Source organism: Pogonomyrmex barbatus, unplaced genomic scaffold, assembly GCF_055798465.1.
Source record: "Pogonomyrmex barbatus isolate J1 unplaced genomic scaffold, ASM5579846v1 scaffold20, whole genome shotgun sequence".
Taxonomy (NCBI): domain Eukaryota; kingdom Metazoa; phylum Arthropoda; class Insecta; order Hymenoptera; family Formicidae; genus Pogonomyrmex; species Pogonomyrmex barbatus.
In genome coordinates, this window is record NW_028297117.1 from 2,372,471 (window position 1) to 2,383,625 (window position 11,155).

Genomic DNA, 11,155 nt, shown 5'->3' on the forward strand with positions numbered 1-11,155 from the left:
TTAATTTTTATTAATATCTTATTATTTTTCCCAGAATTAGTACACACACAAGAGAAAAATAACAACATTATTACTAATATATAATATAATGTGTGTATAATATATAATATATAATATAATGTATGTATAATATAATATGTATGTAACCTTTCTATTACTAAGATGTTAGATAAAACTGGATTTATGAACTTAAAAAGCTTGAAACAAAATGAAACAAAATAATTCTGATTATAATAATAATAAATTTAATAAACTATTTTTAGTAAATGTATCTAGTATATTTTATCCGACCTCTATTTATTACACTAATAAAAAATAAAAACAATATCAAGTCACTTATTAGTGAGAATAGTTTAAATTTATAATTATTATTATAAAGAGATTTGTACATAAATTATTTGAAAGAGAATTTGAGTTTCGAGCTTAAATGTATATGGTTTTGTATTCGTTTTTGGTAACGGATTCTCACATATTTGAAACAAATTGTTATACATATGCGATTAGAGAATAATCGGATTAAAGAATAATCCGTTATAATCTGCACAATTTTAATCTAATTTAGCTATAATAAATCTATTTTAAAACTGCAATCTCTATGCTTCAATATATCTGATAAAAACGAAAAATTATACAGAAAATTTTATATGTTATATATTGCGTTTAACATATTTTTACGCTATTTTGTTGTAGATTCCGTTTTTCTATTTTAACCTCTAAAGGTTTAATTGTAGATAATATTATATATGTATTTAACTGTATATCTTTTATATCTATACTTTTATCTACCTTGAATATAAATGCTCGTACCAAAGTAGCTAGAATAACTTTTATAGCAATCATCCCGTAGTTTATACCTGTAAATTTTTATTTATGTATAAGTTAAATTTATTTATTTTATGATTTTCTTAATTCTACTAATATTTTATTAATGTTTACCTATACAATTTCTTGGACCATCACTAAAAGGTATATAGTAATATGAGGGACGATCCTTTATTTTGTCTGGAAGAAATCTATCTGGATTAAATGTTAAAGGGTTTGGCCAATATTTTTTGTTTCGATGTAAGTGTATAATTGGTATAACAACATCTGTCCCTTTTGGCAAAATATGATCTCCTGAAACATATTTCTAATATTAAGATAATATAGTAGTAGGGACTAAAGCAAATAGTAATTTTCAATACATTTATAATTCTATTAACTGCAAATGTTATTTTATTGAAGAATATTCTATTATTAATATATTTTGTAGGAATTTTATGTATTTTCTTGCTTCTGATGTCACAACTAAAGACTATAAAAAAATAATTGAAGCTTCAGTAAACGCTTATATAAAATGTCATAATTAGTGACGTAGGCAGATAGAGATTGATACACCAGATTATATTAAATAGAAAAGTTCTCTACCACTTGCAATTTCCGTAATAATTAATGAGATTTATTTATAAATATTCACGAATGAAAGGAACAGCTTACATTGTTACATACGCTTACGACTGTTAAATGTTTGATGAATTGTTTAGAAAATTGATATACAAAATGATAAAATATTCGTCTATAGTGCACACCTCTAAATAGGGAGTCTATTAATTTTTCGGCACCTGATCTAATGCCACACAATTTTTTTATATAAATATATTTAAAAACTAAAGTATTAGAAATCTATAAAAACGATTTCGAAATAGATTTATCTTCCATAATATAACGTATAGAAGATTCTTTCCATAATTATAAAATTAAACGCAATTAAAATTACATATAATATTCTGTAAAAGCAAATTTATGATGACTCAATTGTAAAATATCCAGCGTTCACTATGTAAAAATTTCATATTACTTTTTTTAAACAATATATTAATTTTATATTGTTTAATAAAATTTTATATTGTATACAGTTTTTATCTTCTTTTAATTTCCAACGTTCTTTTTATTATACATCTGCTTATATAAAATAAGAAACAAAATGATGTTATAATCGACACCCAATCCAGATTATATCTTCAATGTCGTCTCTTTAATTTACCTAGAGATATAATAGAATGGTCCTACTATCTACAGATCATCATAGTCAGCGCCAGTATAATAATCCTCTCCCCATAGTAATACTAAACTACTAATATTTTTATATTTAAATTTCAAATTGATCATACTTTAAATTGTTAAAAATTTTCAGAAGAAATAAAATTAAAACTAACAATAAATAATCACCTATAATAAATAAAATTATATAAACAAACTCACCTATTTTTAAGTCTTCCATTAATTTCCGTCCAATTAGAGGAACAGTAGGGAAAATTCTCAAAGTTTCCTTAATAACGCAATCCAAATAATGCATACGTTGTATATCATCGTATTTCACTGGAGTAGTATTTGGAGTTTCCATGCCATAAATATCCAACATTTCTTTATACACTTTTTCCTGTCATGGGATTAAAATTTGTGAGTAATATATAATGTAACATATTATATTTTCTACTATGTACAATGTATTATATGATTTGTATTAATTGAATCATAATTTTATTTTCATTATAATCAAATTGATAATAAAGATCAATTAAGATGTTGCATAATTTTATGACAATTTTTAATGTAAATAGAATATAACATTTGCATCGACATAAATTAAAAGAAATTTAATAATTTGTCCATGCGAATTATTTATTAGTTTACCTATTATAAGCATATTTCTTGAAAAACTTAATTTTAAAAATATGTATGTGTATCAAAATCTAAATTATAATCACAATAAAAATTACAACAAACAAATATCAATATAATTATTCATAAATAAAGTGAAATGCAGCTTTATTTAACATTTAATATAAGTGATATATTTATAGATAGCTAAATTTGCAAAAGCAAATTTTGCATGTCTGTAGATTCTACAAGCAGCTTGTTAATAGAAATTACATAGAAATAGAATATTACAGAATTTAATGACAGAGTATGATAGATCTGTCATTTCAATGCATTTAATTGGACCATACTGCAGATTCTGTTTGCTTTTTACCATCAACCTACTGTTCAGAGATCTCTGTTGTAATCTCTGTCAACTTAATAACAGTAGAATGCGAACTCTGGATGATTCTGATGATTCTGGATATATCGATAAATCTACTTGAATTTATCGCCAATTTGACTTCAGACTGCTAACAGATTGCATACTGGAATGTAAATCTAACGAAAATATTCCTTACATTTACAATATATCACTTATATTAAATGTCTTAGAAGTTGTGATTCTATCAATCAATCTATAACTTAAAATGTGAAATATATTTCTGAACAAATTTTATTTATATAATAATATACAAAATATTGTTATTTTAAAATAACATGTACGTACCTGTATTTCTGGAAAATTTGCCAACATAAAAACCACAAGATGAGTTGTAAAAGTAATTGAGTCATTACCCTATGTAATTAAAAACTTTTTATTATCTATTTGTAAATAATTATAGAATTAACATTTAACAAATACTATTGTAATCATGTTATTGTACTTACAACTATTATAAGCGTTATAATATTATCGCAAATTTCCTTTCTCGTAAATTTTTCAATATGAGATGATGCTATCAGCATATCGAGAGAGCTACAATCTGTATTATATAAAAAGAAATGTTATTAATAAATTCCTTATTTATTCCTTATTTAACTTAAAATGTTATAAGACTTTTGTTGGAATCAAAGAATCTATATTTTCTTGTGAATGAATCTATATGAATCTATATTTTGTCGTAAAATAATTCTTTATAAATCTTTTAGCGCGAATTAAAATTTAAAATATTATTTTTAATTAAGAACATAAAACAATTGAAGTAAAATTAGTGACATATTTTTGTCGCATTTTTGGTAAAATTTTTTTCAACTTTGTGTCTATTACAAATTCTTTATCACAGAATGAAGATCTTTCTCAAATACTTTAAAATTAAAAATAATCAACAAGAACTGACAATAATTGATTAAACACATTGTCTTGAACACATTGCCTATCTATTATGTAAAAATAACAATGATTGTTAAGTCAGACTGAAAATAACAATTTTTGTTTTATTTACATGTCTATTTTGAACATTTGCAGTTTTAATATTTTTTATATTTATATAAAATTAAATTTTTCTTTTTATATTTATATAATATTAAATTGTCTATTTTTTAAAATTTAACACACTTAATATATTCTCTGGTTTATAATTTTTCGAGATATTGTCTAATTTCTAAGATTTCGAGATTGTGATTTTCAGGAAATTTACATTATCATATATTTTGCAACATTTTATACGTCATTTTATCATAAAATCTTTAAAGATTATCGCTATAAAAGTGTTATTTATGATGTAATTTATTAGTTTTCAAATTTTAGTTTTCAAATAACAAATAGGTGCTTCATGCTTTTCCTTGAAAACATCCTTTTCCATTCGTAAAAATCTCATGATCAAATTTATAAATTTAATGTAATTTATTACATATGCACGCACACACGTACACACATACGCATGTACGTCCTCCTCTTTCCCACGCCATATACGCATTTACAATGACAGCCTTACCGATAGTATTATCATTGTACTTGACTGTATTTGAATGATTTATCCGTTGTTGTATCATCTGTAATAAATATTATAAATAAAGTAATGTAAAATATTAAGAAATATATTTTATATATACCTTATCGACAACAGCTTGCATAAAATTTAAAATCTTTTTTTGTTCGCGTCCCATAGCAGTGAGATTAAATATAATGTTAGGATGTAAATATATTTTCCAGAATCGATATCTTGCAATTTCCTTTAATCTGTAAGATGTATTTCTTTTTATTATATATGTATATACAGAGGACATTCAATCAGAATTGCATAACATGTACAGCAAGTAAAGCGGATTAAATTGAGTAAAAAATTCCTTTATTATTTGCTTTCGCAATTAATGAAATATTAATTAACAAAGAATTACATACGAACGTACATTCACGTAATTCAATGAATAAATGTGATAAAAAAAAAGAGAGAATGATGATAAGAAGCACGCTTCTAGCAGTGAATATAAGCAACAGTGTTCTGTCTTTAAATGTTTATTCGCGGACTTTTATTAATTTATAACTCATTACATGTAATAGTAATTGCAAAACTTGTAAAATAATTTTTATTTTCACAAAAGTTTCTTATTTAGTTTAATCTTCTCACACGTATACACATACAATCTATTCATATATTACATGATTGATATCAAATACTCTATATGTATATACGTATAAACATTACAAATTTATAATTGAACCAATTATAATTATTAATTTTTATAGATATAAAAAATTATTGTTTCTAAAATTTTATTATAATGTATATATTATTATAACAATTTAACTTAAAATTCTAGATAGAATTCACAAAGAATCCACGAAGAATTCTTATACTATTTTTACAAATAACTTTTTTATTACAAATAACCGTCTTTCATGATTTATAATGTTTTAGAAATTCATAGAATAAAATAATAGAACAAATAAGTAGGAAGAAAAAGGCCGATGAAAATTAAGATCTAGTTATTAAAATACATGCAAAGATATTTAATTATTAAATTAGAATCAAAGTATATATAAAGCTTAGGATATTTAGACTTATCAGAAATTTTCTGGTATATCAGAATGTAATTGTTTAAGAAAATATAAAAATTTTGTTCACATGTACAGATTGTTAATTGCAAAAATTTAAAAAAAATTGATTTACCTTTTTATTGCTTTCATAAACTGATGAAAAATATCTGTTTCCATCTTAACGTCCATAGTATCTTAATGTAATAACACATAAGAAAATAACTTATTATTTTAAAATAATATATAGTAAGCATATATATTAATATTTATATCACTTATAAAAACAAAACGTCTTATAATTTCAAAAAAGAAAGGATTGTGTCAATGTAAAATTGAATATTTAAATTTTTTAATATTATTGTTTGTTTTAACGTATATAACATTAATTTTAAACAATTAAGTTACATATAATTATATTACATAATTGTTTATATTGTGTTTCCTGGATGTCTTTAGTAAAATGTCTTAAATAATAAACGCATAAATAATATAAATTGATATTTTAAACTATAAATTTATAACAAATTAACAATTGACAAGTAATTTGAATAAAAGCAATGAATCTGATTAATAATGTTCATTAAACTTCAAACTTTATAGCATTTAATTTTTTTTAATTAGTAAAGCGAAATTGTATTGTAATCAATAATGCATCAAAGTGTTAGTTTTTCGTATACTTTTTAGGAAGTTGTCTGTGTTCCTTATACATTGCTATAATATATACATAAATATATAAAAATATGTTAAATTTTATAATCTTACCACATGTAATTTTTAAAACACATTTTGCTACATATTTAAGAAAGACAATTTTATTGTTATTTTGCGCAATTTGCTCTAATTCTTCATTAAGTACTAAAGCTTCTTTAACAAATACTTCAAAAAATTTTTTCAACATGTATGCATTAAAGATTGGTGCTATCATTCTTCGAGATCGCGTCCATATGTGTACTGAAATAATTATTATAAGATTATATCTATATAGAGGAAAATAATGATCATAATATTAAAGCAAATTAGTGTAAGAAATATTAATATGAAAAAATATGCTTTAAGAAAATGATGTTAACAATAAATATTAAAAAGTAATATTAATAATTATAAATGTAATAAAATATAATAAAATATAATAAGAATAAATACTAATAGATAACATATAGATAACAATATTTTGTATAATAGTAAATTTTGAATGTTATAGATATAACACTATATAAATAAATTTTTATCAGATAATGATAGAGTTTGCAGTTATTTCTTACGTTTATTAAATAGAAAAAAGTAATATGTATTAATTATATTCCTACAGGTAGCCAAATCTGCGCAAGTAGATTTTGAGCAGAGCATGTTACAAATTTCTTCAAAAAAATAACTCCAATACAGGATTTGTTTTATCTAATTATGTTGCCAAACTGTTGTCAAAAATATAATAAAATATAATAGAATCTGCAGGCAATGCGAACAAATGGGCGGCAGAAATCGAGTAGACTCTGCTATGGGAAGTTTAGCGACAGAATCTGATCAATTTCTGTTGCCAGTCTGCTAATATAGCATGTCAACAAATTAGACAAATCTTGAGTGCAGATATAGATTGCAATCAAAATCTAATCGAATTTGCCCATCTGCCAGCAAATTGCTAATATATTGCTAACTGGATTGTTATAAAAAAACAACTAGTTCAATAATTAAAAAACTAAGTACTTTATTTGTAAATATATCATACCAGGAGCTGTCAATAATCCTGTGCCAAATAATGATTCACCATATTTATATATTATACTCTTGTCTAAACAATTTTTACTGCGTAAGACAATCTATAACATGATAAATTATTATTTTTTTTTAATTTACATTTATTTGTTTTATTTGAGCAGTTATACACATTATATTAATTATATTAATATATTTATTTTACATTATATTAATATACACATTAAAAAAATTTGTATTAAATTTAAGAAATGTCGTATCTCCCAATTTATTTGAATTTTTGTGTTAATTTAATAATATAATATTGTGATAATATCGAGAATATCATAATGATACTAATTTTATATGTAATCTACTATGTTATTATTTCAACATAAAGTAAGTGCAATTTTTATCAGAACGTAAAGTCAAGTTATTTTATAAAATTAATAAGTTGTATTTAAAATTTTTATTAAATTTTATTCAGTAATTTTATATCTTAGATTAGCTAATAGTAAATATGAAATTACAAAAGTTATTGAATTTACATAATAATATTAAGTTTAATATTAAGTTTACATAAATGTTTATCTGTACACAAAGGCACATCTGTATTGCCTGGGAAAAATTTTAAATTCAAGTCTTTTGGGCATATTATAAAATATCTTAAATATTATCTGGGAAATTTCTAATTGAGATTTGTATCTCTTTATAATGTATAAACAAATTTTTAAATACTATATTTATACTAAAAACATTATAACAAAATAAATGTTCCTTTAAACAAACGTTTCTTTACTTTTACTTGATCTGGTTCATAGATTCCAATTAATACATTATGAGCCAAATGCAATTTAAACGGCGATGGATTTTCTGCCATTTTATTTACGACGTTTAAAACACCTATAAATTTAAATAATATTAAATAATATTAATGTAATATTAATATATTGGTATAGAAGAAAAAAGTATGCCATTAGTAAAACTATTTAATTGAAACATTCTTTAACAATTAAATATTTTGCTTTATATAATTGTTTCTACAAAATACATTTTTCTGATTTGTGATTTTGGTTTTATATTTTATGTACAAAACAAGCATTTTCAATTAATTTCTCTATGCAGAGTAATAAAATTTTATTTTACATATATTAAAATAATACTTAATAGGTGTTATTTATAAGTATTATTTTTTTTATAAAGTAAAATATAAAATTTATATAACAGAAAAAAGTATATTAATTTAAACAAAACTCTCTTGTTCCGTTAACCAAACAATTAGTTTATACATGAAAATGTCGTATACTTTAGAGCCGTGCATAAATATATGGCGTGTCATTAAGAAATAAGTATAATATTTTTCCTTCTTCTTAGATATACATATACATGCTAATGATACACATAAATTAGAATACATAATCTTAGATATACACATGCTTCTTTTTGATACATAATGCGACAAGTCATTTAGTTCTACAAATCTTTTTGTAATATATATTGTACAACATATATCGCAAAAAATATGATGTATTTATTATTTTATATAAAAGCAATAAAATTTTACAGAACATATGTGTGAATTATTTCATTGAAATATTTCATTATATATTTAAAAGTTTACACAAATATTTAATCATTGCAATTTAATTGTCAGCAATATTTCGCAATGATACTTTACTTTTAAAATAGTATGAATGTTGTATGAATGTTTAAGAATTTATATAACGTAAAATAATATTTAATCATTGTAGTTTTAAGCACTAAAATTGTAAGCTTGTACTATAACCTTAAAAATTACTAAAAATTATTTATTACTGTTTTCAATAGTTAAAATAAATTATTAATTATTAACTTATTAGTATTAAATATCTGTAAGGGAAATTAACCTTTATCTCGTTTTAAAATATAATTAATTTAATATACTAATTTTAACTTTTAATTATAACTTAATTTATTTTGGAGTTCTAAATTTAAAAAATTCTTCTATTCTAATTCTTCTATTCTAATTTTCTAATTCTTTTTTAAATATATTGTTTATTATTACCTCCAAATATTCCGTAAAGAAATATATAAGAAGTACCCAGAAGTGGCATCGCTTTTGATTCTGGTAAATTTAATCTTTTAATAAAAAATATCTTCTGACACCAATTGCAGAAAAAATAAATTATAACAATTGTGAAACAAATTAACATAAAACTAAACAACATTGTATTAAACAGTGAGTAATGAAACATATTATAACTTGCATGTTACAAATAGAATGCCAATATTATAATCAGGATGATGCTCTTTTATCATGTAATTTCCCACCCAAGTGAATAACCTTGACATTAATAAGAGAAGGTGATAAAATTACATAAGTTGGACGATCACGGATTTCAATAATCTTGACATATATTTTATGCAGTTTCGAATCGCATTATGTGCAAATGTAACTTTGCTTTAGCAACTTTAGCTTGAAAGCAGCATTTGCGCATCATGCGATTAATCAATCGATGAATTAAAAAGATTTAGCCCATAGACTTCTATATATAATATTAGATCGCTAACGCGTATAAAAATTCACGATAAAAAGTGATGCGAGTAGCCATCTTTATTGTGAGTGAAAATACCATATATTTTTTTAAGAAAAATAATATGTAATATTGTTTAATGTACAGTAAGTATAGAATAAGAATGCAGTTTAATTTAAATAAATAAGAAATAATATTGATGGTTTCAGAAATATTAAAGATGCCTATGAACGTCAAATTGACATTTATAAGAAATAAAGTATATATAAGTTTAAAATTTTACACCGTGTATATGATTTTTATTCCACAATCAATACGGCGATGCGGCTTCATTATAAACACCGCCATTAGCTAGTATTATATATAGAAGTCTGTGGTTTAGCCAAAGGAGTTAATAGAAAAATACTATACATTATTTGATGTGTTATTTGATGTGATTTTATTCGAATCTTATTCGTTCTATTTGGTCGCTTTATTCACTTCATATCATTCGGTGTAAACACACTAGATAATTTAATGCGTAACATTTTGATTCGCATATTAAAATTTGCGTACAGCCCAATAAACGAAAATAGATTAAAATGGATTGAAATTTTCAAAAGTACACATTCGACAATGTTGAAATGAATCCATTTCAATGCCCAATGCCTTTGTATCCGTTTATGTGTATATACCAAATGACTGGGAAATGACTGGAAAATATTGAAAATTATTTATTCAAACGATATCGAATGAAGTTTTTGAATTTTTTGAATCTATTTTCTATTCGTAATCCATTGAATCACTAATTACAGATTGATTGTTTATTTTTTGTATTTCATCCAATCTGTATAGAAATGAAACGTGACCAATCCACTTAAATCCGTAAATACAGATTAGTCATTTGCTTTTTGTATCCAATTGGATTAAATTGGATTGAATTTGGATTACATTGGATTGAAAAACTATATTTCCTATCCAGAATTTTGAATTGAGCAATATTCACAATCCACTTTTTAAAACTGAACTTATTTCTGAATTAAAAGGTATAAAAATGTATTTCATTCAAATAATAACGACAATCAACGCTCGATTTTGCTAAGCGATACGATAAGGATAAAATAAGGTCAGAAAAACGAGCAATTTCGATGACTAAATTATTTTAATTAGGTGGAATTAAATGAATTCATTTATTTGTGTGACATATAAAAAAATAATTAAATGAACCAACTAAATTCATTTACTTGTATAATTAATTAAAATGTTTCGACTTAAGTCTTCTTCAGTTAATAATGATGCTATTACCTATGACATAGTATCAATATAAAGTAGTATAAAATTAACTTAAGAATCTAATTAGAACAGCAACAGAAAT

At 23.0% G+C, this 11,155-nt stretch overlaps 1 protein-coding gene across 2 annotated transcripts; it reads right to left on the reverse strand.

The window, feature by feature from the left end:
* Positions 1 to 10,274, reverse strand: LOC105432253 (cytochrome P450 4c21-like). Of its 2 annotated transcripts, none has more exons than XM_089077843.1 (12): positions 9,333 to 10,274; positions 8,088 to 8,191; positions 7,323 to 7,413; positions 6,362 to 6,550; positions 5,733 to 5,793; positions 4,675 to 4,801; positions 4,485 to 4,614; positions 3,511 to 3,605; positions 3,350 to 3,418; positions 2,242 to 2,419; positions 937 to 1,116; positions 1 to 854 (listed from the first exon to the last, which is right to left on the reverse strand). In XM_089077843.1, exons 1-12 carry the CDS (start codon positions 9,520 to 9,522, stop codon positions 661 to 663), a joined length of 1,608 nt encoding a protein of 535 aa, XP_088933969.1. In that variant the 5' UTR covers positions 9,523 to 10,274; the 3' UTR covers positions 1 to 660. The 2 variants fall into 2 exon arrangements, with proteins under 2 accessions (XP_088933969.1, XP_011645275.3); XM_011646973.3 differs by having other exon boundaries at positions 4,557 to 4,614; positions 9,333 to 10,272.
* Positions 10,275 to 11,155: the final 881 nt, after the last annotated feature.

What these genes read in the sequence shown, in the direction of transcription:
- LOC105432253 (XM_089077843.1), bottom strand. Translation starts at nt 9,522, where the DNA reads ATGTTTCATTACTCACTGTTTAATACAATGTTGTTTAGTTTTATGTTA. An exon ending in TGTTTTAAAAATTACATGTG is followed by an intron (nt 5,794 to 6,361) that starts GTAAGATTATAA and finishes TATTACATTAAG; the next exon opens with ATACTATGGACGTTAAGATG. An exon ending in TGGTCCAAGAAATTGTATAG is followed by an intron (nt 855 to 936) that starts GTAAACATTAAT and finishes AAAAATTTACAG; the next exon opens with GTATAAACTACGGGATGATT.